The sequence below is a fragment of the Morone saxatilis genome, unplaced genomic scaffold (assembly GCF_004916995.1).
Source record: "Morone saxatilis isolate NCDOM2014 unplaced genomic scaffold, NCSU_SB_2.0 Contig2, whole genome shotgun sequence".
Taxonomy (NCBI): domain Eukaryota; kingdom Metazoa; phylum Chordata; class Actinopteri; family Moronidae; genus Morone; species Morone saxatilis.
Window position 1 is genome coordinate 8,244,882 of NW_023339762.1, and position 20,521 is coordinate 8,265,402.

General features: G+C 40.3%; 1 protein-coding gene across 2 annotated transcripts in view; it reads right to left on the minus strand.

The window, feature by feature from the left end:
* Positions 1 to 181: 181 nt before the first annotated feature.
* pik3c2a (phosphatidylinositol-4-phosphate 3-kinase, catalytic subunit type 2 alpha) overlaps positions 182 to 20,521 on the minus strand; it is a 48,072-nt gene continuing 27,732 nt past the window's right edge. For both annotated transcript variants that reach the window (XM_035664602.1, XM_035664603.1), the window contains exons 8-33: positions 20,150 to 20,213; positions 19,300 to 19,446; positions 19,168 to 19,201; positions 18,480 to 18,720; positions 15,596 to 15,718; positions 15,272 to 15,439; positions 14,853 to 14,970; positions 14,335 to 14,477; positions 11,842 to 12,033; positions 11,315 to 11,408; positions 11,072 to 11,166; positions 10,279 to 10,459; positions 10,072 to 10,176; positions 8,948 to 9,040; positions 8,497 to 8,626; positions 7,415 to 7,551; positions 6,584 to 6,753; positions 5,457 to 5,613; positions 4,717 to 4,826; positions 3,985 to 4,192; positions 3,753 to 3,877; positions 3,329 to 3,446; positions 3,131 to 3,212; positions 2,781 to 2,887; positions 2,526 to 2,651; positions 182 to 2,350 (exon numbers count right to left, since the gene is read on the minus strand). In XM_035664602.1, coding sequence (XP_035520495.1) covers positions 2,168 to 2,350; positions 2,526 to 2,651; positions 2,781 to 2,887; positions 3,131 to 3,212; positions 3,329 to 3,446; positions 3,753 to 3,877; positions 3,985 to 4,192; positions 4,717 to 4,826; positions 5,457 to 5,613; positions 6,584 to 6,753; positions 7,415 to 7,551; positions 8,497 to 8,626; positions 8,948 to 9,040; positions 10,072 to 10,176; positions 10,279 to 10,459; positions 11,072 to 11,166; positions 11,315 to 11,408; positions 11,842 to 12,033; positions 14,335 to 14,477; positions 14,853 to 14,970; positions 15,272 to 15,439; positions 15,596 to 15,718; positions 18,480 to 18,720; positions 19,168 to 19,201; positions 19,300 to 19,446; positions 20,150 to 20,213 — 3,451 coding nt within the window. In that variant the 3' untranslated portion in view covers positions 182 to 2,167. The remainder of the gene's footprint in view (positions 2,351 to 2,525; positions 2,652 to 2,780; positions 2,888 to 3,130; positions 3,213 to 3,328; positions 3,447 to 3,752; positions 3,878 to 3,984; positions 4,193 to 4,716; positions 4,827 to 5,456; positions 5,614 to 6,583; positions 6,754 to 7,414; positions 7,552 to 8,496; positions 8,627 to 8,947; positions 9,041 to 10,071; positions 10,177 to 10,278; positions 10,460 to 11,071; positions 11,167 to 11,314; positions 11,409 to 11,841; positions 12,034 to 14,334; positions 14,478 to 14,852; positions 14,971 to 15,271; positions 15,440 to 15,595; positions 15,719 to 18,479; positions 18,721 to 19,167; positions 19,202 to 19,299; positions 19,447 to 20,149; positions 20,214 to 20,521) is intronic.

The window sequence follows — 20,521 nt, forward strand, 5'->3', positions numbered from 1 at the left end:
TAAAAATAAATATATATATAAATATATATATAAATATAAATATATATATAATAACTATATACTATATTATGTTACACATTCTTTGTTATTTTAATTTATTTTATCCAAAAAGAGACAATGTACGACATCCAGTGCTGTGTGCCTGTACATGCAATACAAACAAACAAAATGTCACATCATATTTGTTCCAAAAACATTTAATATGCTTTAGGAAAGAAGGATTACAGTACACACTGATCCATCTGGGTTACAGGTCACCAATTAAGAATAAATAACTGGCCATGTTAATACAAACTCTGCTTGCTTTCTTTGTACAGTCACTAAAAGAGTGGATCAAGTCACTAATATTCATAGTGTGAGTGTTGCTCTTAGATCACAAATGTCTTGTAGATTTTTCTCTTAAAAAATTCATAATTAAACATTAACAACAATTTATAGTTAGCGAGTGGAGAGGAAAGCAGCTAATCTCTTGCTCAAGATCTTGTTCCCTTTTTGTGAAGATGTTTAAAGATAAAGTCGCCTTTTCAGCGCTGATCTATGTTCAGTCTGCGTGACAGTCCCTCAACATTCAGAATGTTTTCTCACTTAAATATCATTAAACCTGTCTGGATCTGGACTTCACTGGCAGTTTAAGTTATTGATAACCCTTTACCCAGTTACTCATCACGGCGTCATTACACCACTATTAGGCGCCAGGAGTGGTTGTGGTATTGCTGCCCGAGCTGAAACAGCCTCATGTCCAGAATCCAGTTTTAACTCGTCCCTAATCTGCATTTTAAGACCTCTAAAATGTGGTTTTAAACCACCTGAAGAAAACACTGAACTGACATATAATCAGTGTGGGCAACCACAATTTCTTCATGCAGAGCACAAACAAGAGCGTGCTCCAAAGCTTATGATACAAAATTCCCCTTTAAGGTGTGCTGTGTGAAATAGTCAAGTAATCAAGAAAGACCTGGTAGTGTGCATTTAGTGGCAGAGTCCACTGTTACAAAAAACCTTTGTGGTGCCGGTCCGGCACCAGACCTGCTCTGGAAGAACTACTGATATAGCTTTACAGAATATAGATTTTTCTTTAATAAGGACATATCAGATTGTTAATAAAATATATGTAGCAATAAGGCCAAGTTGAGCACTGAAGAGATTGTAAGCACAAACAAAGGCACCCTGTTCAGCTCCCTACTCGGGAGAGTGGTTTGATTTGCCATTCATCTCTTTAATTTTGGCACATTCATGGGGAATCATAAGGTCACTGTTGATTTCCTGGAATCTGGTGTGTTGGACTACTCTACCCAGAAGTGTCTGCCGCAAAGCAGGAAACCCTGATGCCTCTTATTTGTCTATATAGAAAATAAACAAGGAAAATGTAAAAATCAGCCCCCTTTCTATTCCTTAAAAAATAAATGTGTCAATCTATATATACTCTTCTGAAAGTAAGCCGTTTTGGTCCTCTAATATCAAAATGTACAAAACATTACAGCTCTTTGTTATAGTTTAGGAAAAAGAGAGGAATAAGTGGCGATTGTTTGTCACAGAAACAATCTTGATTAGTTAAAGAAAAATAGCGAAGAACAGAGAGCAGGCTCCTCTTTGAGGGGTTTTGAATCAGCCTGTTCTGTCGCCCTTTGAGGGTGCGTCAAAGGAGTTTTTAAGTCTGCATTCATGTCATATGGGAATAACCAAAGAAGCAACATGATCATTATTATAAACAAAGAATTGGAGGTGTTCAACCTTGTTTGATGCTGCAAGGATACCATGATGAAATTCTGTACAATCGGGTCGTTACTGATCAGTTGTTCAAAACATTTGCATTTCAGCAACAGGCACAGCTTTATCCTGCCATGACTTCTTAAGAATACTAATTAAAAACACATGAAAGAAATGGTCATCCAAACCAAATGTGGTTTGTTAGATTTGAAATGAAAATATCGCTGGAAATTAAATGGAAATATCACTCATTATACTTTCAATTTGATGATGCCAGAAATCCTCTAAAGAATGAATCTCCAGACCCCCCATGTTCTGAAGTATTATGTCAGAAGTAAATAACTGAGGTGACCAAAATTTTCAAGTAAGGCCGCATCTGCTGCCTTTCCCATATGATGTGAATGGAGCTGTTGTCTGGACAGGGGACGTCGCTCCCAGCTTCAGGAGAGGCAGGTTGGGGTTAGAAGTAGGGGACGGCCGTAAGTTTGTACCACTTGACCGTCTCCTTGCTGAGGTCAAAGTCTTTGAGTCTGAGTGTGATGCCGCCAAGAAAGTAGTTCTCACGCAGTGACTCGGCACTGAGCACGCTCAGTTGAAGCTCCCGCAGGCCCAGGGTTTCCTTGCTGTAGCCACTGTACACCAACTGTGGAGGAAGAGGAGGGACAAGTGGATAAAGTGTTTGTTCTGTTAACAGAATTTATTTATCAAAATAAAAACTCCTGGTTTATGTTTATAAAACCAAAACCATGGTTCCTGAGTTCAGGAATACATATATGATATATATAAATGTGCGAAATTATTTTTTAGTATTTACTAACCATCTCATTGAAAGTAGGGTTCCTGGTTTTCCTCGAGATCATTGTCTTTCGTTTGGAAGTCTTGTGTGGATCTGGAAGCAGGTAGGTTTTCACATACGGGTTGGGATCTGCTCCATCTTCAGAAACCTGAAAGGGAGCAGACAGATTATTTGTATGACTGCAGATGCATAAATGAAATAAGAAACAGCATAACTGTCTGTCAAAGAAACGTTTCAGGTATGTATTAAATGTGTATTAAATCCTTGCTGTGTTTACCAGATCTCTGATGTGCATGACCATGATGAAGAGAGTGCTGTTCCTGTAGGAGATTGAGAGCTTCACTTCTCCTTCCACTCGACCAGAAGTGGGACTCAGTGGAGGCTCTGCAACAATCAGGTACCACACATTACATTCATGAAACTGTTAGCACGAGGATACACACATTCTTAAATGAAACCTCTTGGGTAGACAGTCTTATTTACCCAGTAAACAACTACTTAAATAATTCCCAACATCAAAGCTTAATTGTTTCCGTAGTAGTCTCCCTGTGTCATACTGACTACATCTGTCATACAGCGAGTATCACAAATATCTGAAGAATGGGATTGAAAAATGCAGGTATTTACCTGGTGCTTTGGGTGTGGCATCTAAACCTTCTGTCTTGTCATCCCGTGCAATTGGATGAAAGAAGGTGTAGATCAGGTCACACTAGAAACAAGGAACATTAGGTTACTTAATTGACAGGTAAGGAATACTAAAATTGTCCCACTGACTTCACTGATTACTGACTGTGTGTTTTTGAGTGGGTGTGTGTGTGTGTGTACCTGGGTGACCTCGGTGGAGCTCCTCATCAGGTTGTGGACGTAGTTGTTGAGCTCCAGCTTCCTCTTGGCTGCCACTTCTTTAATGTGGGTGCGACCAAGCACCATCTTGTTAGGGAAACTAGAGATAAAGAGGAAGATAAGTTCATGTATTATTCCACAGAATCTGATGAACTTTCCTCAGTGTTACTGTACTGAGGTAGAGTGCGCATAGCAACCTCACAAGATCATAGAAGCAAAGTTAAATGGGCTATAGATTAATATCCCTGTACTACAAAACACTGAAATTTGAAGGTGGGACACATCAAGTGCTGAATCTTGATGTGTCAATGAAGAAAAGCACCGTATCACAGTTTCCTATTAAGGAATTCAGATCAATAATTGAGACATGAAGAGTCTTAGGGTCACAGTGGAGGTGATGCCTTACCCTGGCAGCTTCCAGAGGGGGAACAGGATGGTGAGTTTGTTGTGGAGCTCCTGAAACTCATCAAAAGTGCGGAAAACAAACTGGGGCTCATTCTGACCTTCCCTCAGGATCCTCACCACGTACGTCTGCTCAGAGAGGACAGGGAGAGACAATCAGGCGTCAGTGCTTTCACATGTTAAATCCAGAGATGTGACGGAACATGGAATAGTGAACATGACACAATGAAACTCACATAGTGCTTGTCGGGATTGTATCTCTTCTGGAAGGAGAAGATGGAGGCGTGGAGGATGCGGCCCTCCTGTTTCAGAGTGTAAGTCTTGGGGGAGAAAGACAGGATGGGCTCATCGTTGGCTGGTAAACCAGAGAATCGTAGCTGGGCAAGGTTGTGGATGAAGAAGTTGAACTTGGTGGCCACACTGCCCAGACTGGACTCTATCAGCCTGGAGAGGAACAGAAATATAAGGGAGAAGAGAAATGTGGGTGAGAGAGAAATAGGTAGATGTGAAACAATTGTCAATATTCTGTTTTCTCTTTGACATAAAGATGTTACATAAACCTAATTAAAATGTAACATTTACAAAAACAAGGTCCACCTGATACTATTTCTAGTGTGTCAGGAGTTCTTGTTGCTGTAATCTGAGACGGCAGTTAATCTGTTTCTTCCTATGCCTATATCGCCACCTGGTGGAGTTTGAGTTTGTAGCAGCAGAAAGACAAAAAACAATTTCCCTTCAACTCAAAATAACTGGTTGTGCACACAGGAAGACTTCAGAAGATAAGAAATAAAAGAGTGCTTGATTCTCCCTTTCTTGTGATGTTTCCAATTCTGAGGTTGTGTGAGTGTTGGCCAAATTACATTTAACGCTTTGCCAAAGCTGCCAATTTATGTTTATTTTTACTAAAACAGAAGTGGAGACAGATTAGTTTAGATTAGCGCTGGGAAAATAGAAGTTAATGTGTTTACCTTGTAAAGAAGATAGTTGCCTCAGCATCTGTGTTGTGAGGCTGCAGGGCATCAAACACATACTTTAGATCCTGCGAGCCGGTCAGCTCTGGGAGGCCTGAGGACGTCATCTACAACACAGACAGGAAAACGTTTTTTGGGTTCTTCACTTCCAAACCTATTTATTACCAATCATTTTGTAGATTATTACGTAAAATCTGTAAATGTAACAATGGAATTAGGATTTAATATTTTAAATAGCGTACATCCATATTAAAGAATACTTTACAAGAGCATAACAATGCCATAAAAGTGCTGTAATTTCTTTTTTTTTAGTTTTGGGGAATTATTATTCCGTTTGTAAAGCCCTCTAAATTGCCTTTGTGTTTGAAAAGTGGTACAAATAAACTTTCAGAAATACAATACACAGCAGCAATCGTTTTGAGAAAGCCATGCACTACAACATATTCTATAAACAGACATTTCCAGGACAACAGTGAAGCACTGATTTATTAAGAAGGCATAACTGCCTTGCTTGCTCTTGTAATTCTGGCTCTTGCAGGTGCTTAAGACAACAGTTAAGCCACACAAAGAGGACGCTTTAAAAAGGAGGCCAAAACAACTAAAAAGAAAGAAAAAGAAGCTGAAGGTCGAAAGATGCATGAACAAGAATCTGGAACAACTGCACTACATAAAGCAATTAGTTGACTGATTGAATATCTCTGGGTTTTGTGTGTGCGTGTGTGTGTGTTCTGTCTCACCAGTGACAACAGGTTGAGGAAAAGCCCGGAGTGTTTGCGGATGAGATTGTAGGCCTGGCAACACAAGTCTACAAACAGCTGAAAACGGCTGGTGGGACGCTCGCCTCCGTTGATGACGTACGCCATGTCAGAGGTCAGAACGAATGGAGCCCGGTCCCTGATGGGAAAGATGGAATGATTTAGTAAATAGACTTATTATTGTTATTATTTACACAGCACTTTTCTGGTCAACAGACCACTCAAAGCTTTACAACACTTGTCACGTTCACATACATTCACACACTGATGGCCAACCTGCTCATCAGGAGCAATAAAGCGCTTCCTATCCACAGTGCTGATGACACTAAGGTTCAGTGTCTCACTTGGACTGTACTGGGAATCAAACCAGAAACCCTGCCAGACAACCTGCTCTACTATCTGACGCCGGAGAGAAGACATAAATTTAGCTTCTAAAGAAGGTTAGCCTTTATAAAAAGTTATAAAAAATTATTTGTGGATCAAAGGTCTCTGGTTTAAATCCTTGGGAACATCTGGATCAGGAAAGTGAATGCACCTACTTCCCTGCAACACTAAAGTACCACAGGGGCACCCTTAAGCAAGTTACTACAAAGCCTCTAAATACTTCAGTGGAGATGCTTAGAGGCCAAAAATAGAAGACAGTTGTGGGGCATCCCACCTGGACACAGCCCAGCTGGGATGAGTGCTGTGTGTGCGCTATGAACCAGGTCATGTTTGAAAATATACATTCATCTTACTGTGAACAAATATAGCTACTCCTTCAACTGAATTTCTTAGACACCGGCCTGCCTCAACTTTCCTAATCATGAGAACAAATTATGACTTTGAATCGTTTAGTTTTATTTGACAGATTTTCACTGGTAATCAACTGGGACACTTTGCTTTTCTATCCCAGAGACCAATATTTCAACAACTTGATGTATTCCTTTACGATTCTGTGAGCATTCCCCACTGCAATCAGCTCGTACATGACCTTTCATCTATTATCTGGTAATAAAAACAGAAAGCGAAAGATAAACATCCTGATACACCCACATTGAAAAACCTTTCAACCCTGATAGTGCACCAAAGCACATAAACACAGCCTACACAGAAAATCTGATGTTCACCTTTTGAAGCTGCCAAACATCTGGGCGTGGCCCAGGAACTTGCCAAAGTCGATGTGGAACATGTGACCAGTGGAGCGGAGCATAATGTTGTCATTATGGCGATCACAGATGCCCAGTACGTAGGTTGCCACACAGCATCCTGCACATGAGTAGATGAAGTTCTCTGAAGCCTAAAAACAGGAAGAAGAGAGAAGGGAAGAACAAATATGAAGACTTGGTGTGAAGCACAGGCTTTAGGTATTGTGTGGTACTGCTATGATTTAATGCAATATTGGTTGATTTTGGTAGGGAGGACAAAAACTTAAATGCTTGAGAGGGAAGTGAAGTTTCTGACCAATGAGACAAAGGGGGCAAACCCATAAATTATAAAATTGTTTTGTAAGAACACATAAGAACACAGTGTAGTCAGCAGCTTTAGAGCTCCATGTAAGCTATCTGATGACATGTTTATCCTGTGTCCTGTTGAGGTTAAGGGTCAGACTTTGTGCAGTAGATTTTTAGGGTTACAGATTGGCACATGGGAGTAATGTTTCACATTTATAGGTGTCAAAGGTCATAAAGTTCTACAACTACTATAAATTTCAAGAGTACATCAACTGTGTGTTTTTAACTCCTACAAAGCCAAATCCCTGTCAAAGGAAAATTATGGTTTTAATATTTTAGCAACCTACCCAACTAGTTTAAATCATAAGACATTAAAAAGCAGCTCAGTGCATTTTTTATTGACTTTGTGCAACACATGTCAACGGTTGCTGTGCTGTTGGAGTCAAAGTTTCCCAGCTGTTTGCCTTAAAATGTGAATGTGCACACATATACTTTGTGTGTTTTTACCTTTTCGTACTCATCCTCAGCAGGGTTGTACTTGCGCAGCCACTCTGCCAGCGGTTTGTCCTTGAAGGATCCGGTGACGCCGTACTCCACCTGGATCTTTCTCAGGGTGTCGGAGGACGGCACCAGCTCCACCATGCCTAAACAACACATCACAACTTCTATTAACACAACGCAAGTACACAACAGTACGAATTTTTAAATGGTACTGTATTGCCATGAATGGGCAGATTATGTCTAGTATTCATAACCTGTACTGACAATGTCTTTGTATAGATGGCTGCTTGTGAATTATAATCAAAAGTAAAAGTCAGTTTTGATTACCAGTTCATTTCATGACATGACACGACTGACATGATGCATTCATCATTCATCATTCAGCAACTGAACTTGAACTTTAATAACTTCCCTATAAATTGACACATCAGTAAAGATCTTAAAGTATAGGTTCTTTTTGAGGCCAAATTTGAGACAGATTTCCTTTCTTAACAGTGCAGTTTGAAAATGACTGCATTCCACAGTAAAACTGTTATATTTACTTATATTTACTTCTGGCCCATTTGTGTAATGAAGTTTGTATGTAGACTATGTTTGTTTGTCACTGTCATTTTCTTAAATAAATAAAGGTCTGTATCCCTTGTCTTTGTGGTAAGCTAAAATCTTTCTAAAATTATTATCTGTGTAGGTGAGAGAGAATTGATTTCTATGGGTCATCAGTGTGAGTTAGAGCGTGAAGATGATAAAACTCTAGCATCGCCTAATATATCCCCATAAGTAAGATTCATTCATGTATGTTTCTATTAGGTTGTAGATAGAAACTGTTATTGAAGTAACTGGACCACTAAAGTGCCCACGATATTCATTTTCTGGCATCTTTGGCAGTTAACAAAAGGCATCAGGTGTATTATCACATCCTTCTGGACTGGAGGAGGACAGACTATGATTTGCAATCAGACTGCAATCAGATTTATGGTCTGGCCGACAAAGGCGCATACACGTGGCTCAGTGTAAATGAAAGTGTTGCAATTTTCTTCTTCTTGAAATGACAAGTGTAAATGGGGCCTCAGACTGTGTTTGATTGTTACCTTTGTCCTTGCCGGTGGAGATGCACTTGAAGTTGACAATGCGGAGGTCCAGCCCCTCCTGCAGCCAGATGCGGTCCATGATGCGGATCATCTGAAGAGCCAACATGTCCTGCCTCAGGTCTTCTCCAACCTGAAAAACACACAGACAAACAAAGAGACAAATTACACACATTTGCACAAATTACTGGTTGGATTTCACTTCAGCCACCAGGGGGCGCAGTGTGCCGATGAGAAGCATGCAAACAACAGTTGGTTGCAACAAGTTTTGATGTTTCTGATGACAACTTCCCAGTTTAAAGTAATGGTGGGTGTGAAAGATCAGAAACAAGAACTATTATTTTATTTATTATTTTAAATACTGTTCCTAAGGTTCATTTTCAACATTTTCTCAGTGAGTCCATTGTCAGCATTTTCCTCACACAGTTCAAGGTACTGTGTGTGGGTACAGTACCTTGAACATAACATTGATCTCTTCTCCCAGTGGGTCGGCATTGACCAGGGCCAGCTTGAGTGGAACTGCGTTGGAGTTGAAGAAGGAACAGGCCTACACACAAACACACAATATTATTTTCTTTTCTTGGATATTATGCGGTTATGTTGTTCGTTGTTTTTAATAACCAGATTTAGAACTGGATCTACAACAGTATCTAACCACTTCTTTCTTCATTGTTTTCTCTATTCTATTCTCTATAAATCTCTGATTTATTTGAAGTTTTCAAAGCCACTTGTTGTTTTGTCTCCCCTACCCAGAGGCCACAAACATGTCATCATTACGCTTCTCCAAGAAAGTCACCATCCTCATCATGTTTTGATTTTATATATAGTATATTTATATTTGAGACAGGTTGATTCACAAGAGGAACGTCTGATTAGAAGCTACTTTAGAGTATGTGCAGATATTCGGAAAGTGACATCAAAAGTGTTTCTATTTGTGATGAATATCTGCATAAGATATTTAAGAATTAATGCATGCATGTGTTTTATATTTTGGTGAAACTGTAGCTTAATGAGCTCATTTCCTTAGCGGTTTAAACCACAGAGGTTCTACAAAGAGTATGTGGCTGTTTTCCTGTTTTCTGACCAACAGTTCAGTTGAGGTTTTGTGGATACCCTAATTTTTTTCATAAAAAAAAAAAAAAAAAAAACTCGACAACTTTTCATTGTTAATGGCCTGTCTGTCTGTCTGTCTGTCTGTCTGTCTGTCTGTCTATACGTGTTAGAATCAGACAAACGATCTGCACACTGTACTAATAGCTCCATGTAAATTTAACAGACCTTTCTCACAGCAGCCATTTGGACATGAAATAGTAGGGTAAACACAGGTGTTACCAATGGTACTAATTAAGTTTCCATTCCATTTAGTGTAGCAGAGCCTTTTCAGTGAGCCAACATGAATAATAATAATGCAGCACGCTGAGTCTGTTTGACCTGAATGGAACAGAATGTTAATGTGAGAAAGGTCTGTTGAGAAACATTTCCATCTAACAGAGATCTTCATCAGTCATTTGCTTTTTGATCTGGCACCTATAGAAGTTTTGAGACCCTACAGCCTGTTTGTATTTGTGTGTGTGTTACCTTGACGTTTAGTTCCTTGGCCACCAGACTAGGGCTGAGGGGCAGTCGGCAGCTGTTCCTCTGGAAAAAGTTCTGAACATTTTCAAGGCCCTCCTGCAGCGCCACCTGAACAAAAAATACAAAAGCACAAATAGAGATGTTATAACACACATACACACATAATATAGTAACAGACAATATTACAGTCAAACACACACACACACTAACCTGTCGTGTAGACCCCCCAGCCTGTCTGACCCTCTCTGCCACGGCTCCCAGCAGTGTGACCAGGTGAGTCTGTTTCTCCAGCTCTGCCCTTAGCTTGGCTCCACACAGACACAGCAGGGCACCCAGCACCCGTTCATAGCGCCGTCCCCAGGCAGGATCCTGCACAGCATCCTTGAGTAGCCTGTGGCCATTACACACATAACAACAAGACACAATTTAAGCGACACTATCATCCTGGACACCATCTTTCCCAGCCTGTTTTTATGTGATCAACATCAAAGTGCTCCTTGTGTAATACCCAAATGTTTATTTCTGCATTCTCTACTGCCTCAGCACTGAGATCATTTTTAAGTTAAAAAGATTATTAATTACACAATATCTAATTTGTGTACTTGTAACTTAAAGGACTCTCTTAATGGAAAAATAAAAGCAAACTAACATATGCTGCATGACCCTTGTGGTTAGATTGAACTATGAACATAAGTCTCATGTTTGACAAATAATGTTATAAACAGCAATGTAACAATTTTCTCCTTTGAGAGCACACAGTGGGGTGCAGATCCAAAGCATGCTGCACATAAATAGCATACAGTATGTAAACATATCACTTAAATAAGTGTATTTTTTTGGTGACGAGGTGCTGATTGCATTATTTAAAATAAAAATGTTTCTGGGATCCTGTTTATTCACTTATGCACCTATCACCCTCATTTTTTGCAACATTCCCTTTCCGATGTTTGTTTAGAAAAAGCTACATCAACTGCACTGTGTTTCTGTGCTGCTGTGAACTCACCAGTAGAGGTAGTGGGCAATGTTGATGTTGCCTTGTGCTCTGGACAACAGGAACATTATGAGGGCGTTCTTTAGGTGACACTCAAACTTTAATGCCTGGAAAGAGGTAAAATAGAAAAGCGGCTTAGAAAGGGAGCTGGCTTAGGAAGTGGCCCCTTTCTTCAGTGACTCAATAAGACGGAAAAATTAGATATTTTTAAAGTGCATATAATGTATGTATCTGTTTGTGTATTTTCAGCTGTACCTGTACTAGCTGTGGCAGGTAGTCAGCCAGCTCATCATCACTACTCTTCTCAATCCAACTAACAGCCACACTTCTCACTTCTGTATCTGCAAACCTACACACACACACACACACACACACACCACACACACGAAGACACAATACAGACATAGTTAAGACATAGTTAAGACATACAACAAACAAACATCTACATTAATTACAAACTAACAGCATCAGTTTGACAATTGCTAACTACAATCACAAACAATGGTACATTTAACAATAAGAAATAGAAAGTTTTAATGTAAAGAAACATTGAGTTGGGATATTTTTAGATAACGACCAAAAAAAAAGAACAAAAAAACAAATTGTAGTAACTACACTGCATCATACAGTAATGGCAGGCCATTATCACCATTGTTAGCATGCTAAAATATATTCTTCAGATAAAATTATTTTTAATTAACTATTTTTATATTTAAATGATTTCAAATCTCTCAAGGACCTGCCACAGACCAAATGTGTGTATAAGTCTGCACAGTGCATACTTTGAGTCAAGCATCTCCAGCGCAGTGACGGGGGGCAGAGTGGGCCAGTGGTGCAGCAGGGAGTGGATGTGAGCTATGCTGGCCCAGTCCCAGCTGGGCACACTGGCCAGCACCTTGGGGAGGCTGCTGGGGTGGTCCTTCCGACAGTGGAGCCGATGGTCCCACAGGAGCTGGTGATCTGCCCGCTTCAGCCTGGAGATGGAGCAAAAATAGATGGAGAAGGAAGATGGATGAGATGGTAAATGTATTTATTTATTTGAAACAAATAAAGATGTAAATAAATATTGTATTGTTGATATAACCAACTCAAATTTGTCATATTTTATCTTTCAGTGTTTAAAAACTACTACTAGGCTTCAACACTGTGAAAATAAACTAGAAGAAAGTATTAAGGGACTCCAAATGAGGAGTCTACTGGGAAGATCGACAATAATGGTTAAAGCAGACAACAGAGAAAGAGCACTTAAACAAGTCGACACAAAAGCCAAGCAAAAGAAATTGACAAAAATGTAATTGTGAGGTTACGACTGCACATTCAGTAGATTCTCTACAGTTAAGAACTACAGCTCGATGTACAACCACCAATACAACCCCCATTGAAAGGACTTGCACCATCTTCAGTGGAAATCCTCAGTGGTCAACAGTGTTAGATTAGCTATTGAGGATAGCTGGAAAGTGTGTGTGTGCGATTTTGTAAATGTAAACATTGAAAATAAAAAAAAAGCTCACATGTTCAGATGTCTAATGAAGGTTTAATAACACAATCATGATCTTCAGTCAGTTTTTGGCTGGTACCCTGTCCCTAAATGCTGTCAAAGTGTGCAGTGTGTCTCTAGGTCTGTGGTATGTCACATGAGGGGCCCACCACTTTTTCAAGCAGTGCTTAATATAAAAATAAAAAAAACTTGGTTAAATTCCTCTGTCAGCTAGCATTGGCCTTTTTAAAGTTGCCAGAGTTGTTAGTCTGCACCTGACCTCCACGTATTAATAAGTAATTAAAATGTCTCCCTCAGGGATTGATGGATCACACACGCTGAAACAACACACGAAAGATCAGTGAGACTGCAGCTCCACAAGTCTTATGCCTGCAAAGGCTAGAGAGATGAATGGGCAGGACAGAAAGCAGGCGGTGAGAGCCCAGTGAGAGAGCGCTCTGTGTTAAAGTGCCGGTTGAGTCTCATGGATGTTGGCAGCATGGAGGAGATTTGGCTGGCATCAGGCATAAGCGAGCATTTAGCTGGGCCTGGAGCAGCTGGAAGAGAACAGACACACTGGTGCAGACAACATACGGCGTTTATGGGGAACTGTTGCTGGCAAAGTCAGTGGCATCTTTCAAAATCTCTTCTTAAATCTATTAAGTCCAACAGATTTTGGGTGGTCTGAGAGACTGCCAAAAAGCTGTCTACTGAAGGGGAAAAAAATTGAACTAGAAATACTGCTTCTGTGTACGTTTTTGAAACTGTACTGTACTGTAAGTTTACAAAAATCCCAACCAGCAGTCAATTGGACTACAATTATGACTTGGAAGCCCATACAATCAACATTAAAAGTCTACACATCTTTCAAAAGTGTGGTCACAAAATAAACAACACAAAATAAAGCAAGGACCAGCACAACACACTCATTTTCTACATAGTGATACATTGTTAAGAAGAAATTCAGTATCATGTTTTGTTGCATTTTTGACTCATGCAGATCACAATTTAAAAAGTTATTACACTATCCAGTTGCTTCAGGCCTCTTGTGTTTGTACAAGAAGCACGTCTGTTTTGCACATCAAGCAGAGCAACATTAAGACCACCTCTCTAGTGGCATTCACTGAAGATGTGATTTTTTTTATTTGAAATCATTCCTGCAAAACAAATTTCAGCCCTTAAAAACTCTCAGAACTTGAGTGACGGAAACAGCGTAAAAAGGCTGCCACATTAATTGTTACACTGCCTACCTGAGCAGTGCGTGACGGCTCCCTCGCTCAACTGCTGCACCTCGCATGCCTGAGGTGACCACACAGAGTGTTTCAGCTGCTGCCAGCCCCATCTTTCTATACTAAGTTTCTGTAGTATATAAATATACTATAATAAATAAATAAATAAAAGCCCTGTTAACATATAAATGGATTCTGTCCACAGAAATGCGAGAGCTTTTAATCTCAAACAGATGCAGGAGGTGTTGAGTTTAACAGTGTCTGACATATTCTACAGATACATAGACACTGAAAGTGCAGTGAAAGTCTATTTATGCTGGAAACCACATGCGGTTCACAGAAAAAAAATAGGAGAGACTTCAACTCTTGTGTTGAAGCATGGCTGCAGCCGAGATGCACGACTCACGCGGCCAGTGTGGCTGCTCTAATCTGATAACATGGGGCTCCGAACTAAAACGCCACGCACTGCAGAAGCAGGCAGTGTTAACCGGGAGCAATGATTATCATATCTACTCTAACATTGCAATCCCTCCTTTATAGTTGTAAAAATATTGGCGAGATTCTCCTACCCAAAATTGGAAGCTCGGCTGCAGATTTTGTCCAGTTTGCGTCGCAGATCAGGGTCCAGCTCTTCCTGTGTGTGGGGCTCTGGGCTTGGGGCTTCCTTGGGTCCCATGTATAAAACATCCACCGCTGATTTGGGGAAGTCCACCTGACGGTAACACAAATACCACAGTTGGGATCAGGTTATTCATCTGAAGTAAGTCTAATCTTCCAGAAGACACATTTCTTGAAAAACATAACATAATAAATATGTTCTTTCTTATTTACTTTATTAGGTCCAAAACTAAACTACAAGGTTGTCGATATTACAGTTTGTCAAACCTACCAGTACTGCTATTTCTACTAGCACCAGTAGATGCTTTTGGTGTAATACAGTAGTTCTACTGATAAATATGTTAATAGTTGTAGCAGTCATAGTGCATTGGTAGAGATCACGGAAATGTAAGTAGTGCAGTGGTAGTACTGTACTAGTTGTAGTAGTCTTGATAAAAGGCAGATAGATCCTACGAGCAGCACCACCAACCTGTAGTACTATTCTCTCTGTGGGCACCCTCTTGCGGTTGCCTGTAGCGCCGGCAGCAGCAGCAGCTCCCTGGGCAGATGTCCACAAACACAACAACCTGCTGCCCCTGGCAAGCACCCTGAAAAACACAGCAGGCAATAAACAACAACAACAAAGCCCAAAACAATTAGGCTAAGCTATTTTTTTTTTAAACAGCGTTTCTCACACCGTCTATGAAAACCTGATGTTTCAATGACTTTGTATTGCTCGAGGTCCATTAAATGTATAGAACAAGTAAAGCAAGCTTAATTCCTGCTGATTGGCCGCTGTGTAAAATGAGTTTATTAACAGAATATGTCACATTCTGAGGCAGTAACTGTGAATACATCTTTCATGACATGCAGAAGTCCGGCCACCACCAGCTATTCCTCTCTCCTCACCGTCTGAAGTCAAAGAGCGGCATAGAGACTTTGCCCAGCAGCTCCGGAGCTTTCCTCTGTTTGTTGGAGTCTGGGGAGCTGCTGGCATTCTGGTTCAGCACCCCAAACAGAGACAGGCTCAATATGGACTCCAGTGGGAGAACAGCTACAGCTATGGGGAAGTTGATCCTGGGAGAGACAAGGACAGTGTTAGCAGCATGGAGGGACACTACAAACAGCATTGTGTTGCTGTTGTTGTTGTTGTTGTTGTTTTTGTTTTCAAATAGCAAATAAATGTAAGAGAGGAGTAGAGAGGAAAAGAAAGAGGCCAAGGCAAGCACTCACAGTTCGTCCCATTTGATGTGGTAGAAGAAGCTTTTGTATGTGCCCACTCTCTTGGACTGGACTGGTTTAAACAGGTTCTTGCCATTGTGGGTGAGGGAACACATCAGGAAGTACTTCTCATAACTGCAACAAAACAACAGAAAAAAGTATTGCTACTATGTCTATGTGTGTTTACGTAAGGACTATCGGGCTCTGTCAGATACGTATACAGCCAGTGAACTGAAGAAAAAACTATTCATTTTTACACAATAGAAAATTTGCTGAAGCTTGTTACGTGAATGTTCATTGGTTGCTAGGATACAGCATAAAAAGTCCAGGACACTGACGCTGGCTGCAGGAGTGTCATGTTAGGACACATTCTGATTAGACCATAGTGATTCTCAGGTTGATTTTTCTAGACCCTTTTAAACATCTATGTATCCAGGGAAGTTACTCGGTAGCTGCCCACACAGGCCGAGGCACAAATTTGCAACTGAAGCTGCCTGGTACAACCACAGTCTGCTCTGCTGGTCACTGAGCAGCTCCACTGGACCATTTGCAGGTAAGGGCCTCTTCAAAGGCACCTCAGTGGTGGTAATGAGGGCAAACGCTGATTGACCGGCAACCTTCCTGTCACAAGTTAATTTCTTCACCACTGCCTGACAGAACCATGCATGAATCAGAGGGGGACATCATAGCCCATGTACTTATAGACCTTTCTGACAGAAAACATTTGGACATGTTATAGCAGAAAAAGTACAGGTGGATTACATTAGGGACGTTTTAGTTTAATGAAGAGTCCCACTCAGATCAGATCATGCACAATACCAGGGCACTGGAACTGGCACATTTAAAATTAATAAAGCCATTGTAGTGTGATTTAATATGTTAAAATATCATGCAAAATAAGTGAAAACACCTGTGTGGGTGTCCATTGCTGTGTAGAGGCTATAGAGTAATACAACTTTTTATTACCATACCTCTATATGCTTGCATGTCTACACAGTACTATAACTTTAATACAAGAAAGGTGTCTAGGTAATATTTATATAGGCTAACATGTTGAATCTAGTATTTCCAGATGCGCAATAAAATGTGAACAACAAATCAGTCAATCCAGAATTTAGTTTAGCTGCACCAGTCAACCACACATCCAAACATAATCTCTGTGTTTCAATTAGAGACATATGTGAGAAATGTGAGTGGAGAGTGAAAACACAAACAGTTACACATTTTCACTACTACAGGCTTGATCCGCCGCTCAGTGCCATCTGTGCTGGCAGCTTCACCACTAGTCATGGTGTCTCAATATGCTGGCAATGCTGTGGCATCTACTGAGACTCCAGATGGATGACACGCTGGCCACAACAACGCCAAACACTCAGACCTCACTAAGGGAGCATTATAGTAACACCACAACACAGGAGATATGCCTAGCGACTTCCTCTGGGCTGGGAAGAACTGTACTCGCTGTGTCCCTCTGGCCTTGGGTTGTGAGGAGCTAAATATTTTTGGAGGTGTCTTTGGAATGACTGTCACTGCAGCAATGTTTGGTGCTGGCTTAAAATAGCTTCTGGAAGAGGCTGTGCTGGAGTAAATAGGCCTGTTATTAAGCAGTTCCTCTCTTTATAAAGGCCTCACTGGCTGGCAAGAAAATTACCATGGAAGGAGGGGACCGCAGCAATTCCTAAGACATATTTTAAAACTGCCTCCATCTCACATTCAGGCTCACAGTTCCTTTACATTTTTTATTTCAAACTGCTACATTTTTAATCTGACTTTAATCTCTTAACCAGACTTTGTTTTGGTTGGTGTTCACCATGATGTATCCACTGACTGTGCCTCAGCAATAAAACAAGTCTATTCTTCAGTGACAACAAGGTAAAATGACACTGCCTTCCCATAGACTTCCTGTGAAATTTCAGTCTTTGTATGACGAAGACTATCAAAATAGCTTTTTTTCATACGTGTCTAGACTTTTCAAACCTGTGCAATTTGGGAAAGACTTGTTAGAAATGTACTGATCTTGGTCACTGATGCGTGACAGAGCTGGGAACGGAAAATCTGGCTCAGCTCTGTTCCAGACACACGCAGGAGATAAAGTCAGTGTGAAACTGGACACTGGCATGGAAAAATAAGACACAGGGAGCAACACAGGAGCCGTTTGTTTAGTAGAAGAAAACAAGACTATCTGCTGTGACCGCACAGCCTACGACACTTTGCTCTCCTTGGTCTTATCTGCTTACCAATACATTTTTATCATACAAGCTTAGACAAAACAGCTTTTGACCATTGGTTGCTTTTGAATTTAAGCTTATGTATTTGTATGCTAATAAAGTGACTGGCTTCCACTGCCTTCTGTCTTCATCTATGACCCTACCTTGCATTAGTAAAATTAAGTGAAATGTGGGTGGCCCTAATGATACTGAATGAGTGGGTGATCGTGCAAGAACAAATGCGTGAATAAAAGGGTTTAATTATCCTACAGCAAAGGATAAGAGTATTTCAAATATTAACACTTAGAATTTCACAGGAAGAAAACTAAATGCAAAATACATCCAACATCCTACATGCTTCATGTGGTCGTACACCCTGATGTCATTATGCAATGATTTATTATTGTGTAGCAGCATCATCAGCTGCAGTCACATCCCCAGTATTTCTGAGGCACTTATCTCTGTCACTTCACTGTTTCGTAAAACAAATACAATCCACCCCTATTTACAAAAGATATCAGCATACTCCATATGATCTTATCTACAATATCCTGTGGCATTCGTGCAATATAATTCCCTAGCTTTCATATTCATATTGGGTTACAAAGCAGTTATTTTACAGTATCAGGAAAAACAAAACAAAAAATAAAGAGTAGAGCCCTGAGTATGTTCATCCTTTGACTGTTTACCTGCTGACCCAGTTGGCCGGGATGCCGTGCAAGGCAAACAGAGTGAACTGAAGGTGGTCTGTGGTGCCGGAAGCTTCTTTGCTGCTCTGCCCTTCAACACCTTCTCCATCTGCAGCCTGGGGCAACGGAGGTGAGCTGAAGGAGGCCAATGGGGGGCAGAAGGAGCGCAAGTAAAGCTTGGCCAGGTCGTAGACAGCCTGTGTCAGTAAGGCCATGCTCTCCTCCACGGGACTGGCGTGACCTGTCGGGGTCAGGTGGGGATCAGGGTAAGGTCATAGAGATGATATGGAAATAGTTGGGAGTATAAACACAGTTATCAGAAGACCTTTACTAGCAACCACATAGGGTTTAATAAGCTTTTTATCACTTCATTATTACAGAATTGTCTGTAATATATCAATAAAGTCTTTCTGTGTGTAATATACATTAACACCACATTGACATACATACTGTACTGTCACTCCCAGGCACTTAATAAGCTGTCCACTCTGGTTTTAATGGCCATTAGTTGGTGTATTTGAATTCTTCTGTTTTGTTTTTCTTTTGAGGGCAAGAAATATGGGCAAATGGTGAAACTCTTTTAAATAACAACAACTCTGTGTTCTTTTTTTTATTGCAAGGTGCAAAAAACAAAGCTTAGTTGAATAAGAGGAGATCGAGTGTGACTGTGTGTATGTACAGAACTTACCATTTGATGACTGACCAGGCGATGTGGACCCCAACTACAAAGCAAAACATGTTGGTCTTAGAAAGACATTTATAGGTCTAAACAATACTATGTATGAATGTGTGAGCATGTGTGCATCTGGTATGTGCCCACCTTGGGTGAGCGTGTCCTGGGTAAATTGACAGAGTGTCGCAGCCTTTTAACAGCCTCTGTAATGGCTTGGGTCTCCACCTCATCCAGAGCACAGCATAAGTTCTTCATAGTCTGCACCACCCGATCCACTGTCTTATACTGGGTACTCTGAATGCAGAGATACAGAGCAGGTTGGTATAGCATGTGTGTTACATCTGCAAACCAGTGTGCTGTAAAAGGGATATCCTCCTGATGTGTACTTTAGTTTTCAGCTTGTCTTTAAACAGAAAAACCAATTGTTTAACACAAGAACAACACATCGGGAGGGAGAGGACTACCACCAACAATTCATCAAACAGATTCTCATGTAAACAGTATTTCAAACTCAAAGCAGCCATACTGTGTACGTACGTTTGTACGAACAAGGCTCACATTAACCTAAAAAAAAAAAAAAGAAAAAAAAAACAGGCTGAAAAACAGATGTGCCATTTCTAGAAAGCCTTCTTTCCAGGAATTTTCTGCATGTGAAGTATTTGAATCGACACTAAAACCTTCAGGAGACTTGAAAACAATGTTTGGATCGTTCCATTATACTATACAGAGAAAGTCTTAATATAGAAGGCAGCTACACAAAAAACCATACCTTTCTACTGAGTACAGAGCAGGCACTATGGAAATATAACCAGTTGGTCTACACATATAAGTTATTGTTGTCATTAACTCACTAAGGGACAGGCAGGAGTTCACAGTACAATGGCAGACAGGTACAATGGATTGTTTAATGTTTTCCAAACTTAAGACCTGGAAATCATCAAAATCATTTTCCATCCTTTTAATTTATTTTCCAGACCGGAGCAGGGACCACATATACCTCATTTTGTAGGCAGATGTTAACTTGATTGTGATAGCCTTCTAAATAGTCAGCCAAGCTCTGTCTGCAAGAAGACATAGAAAGAGAAATAAGTGAGGAATGAGAAATTACAGGAGGACTGTTTCACTCATTATCAGTGCTAATCAAATAAGGACAACATAGAACGTTTATTTTAGTTAACTAAAAATAACTTAAGATCTTTTTAGGATAATAAAAATGACAAAACAACTATCAAATTTAGAGACAGCACAGAGAAAGTAGAAAGACTTTCCTCCAGAAATCATAAAATCAGATTATACTATAACTAACTATATACTATAACTTCCAGAAGCTTACTTATTAAGTAATTCCACGTCAATCCAGCAAACTAAA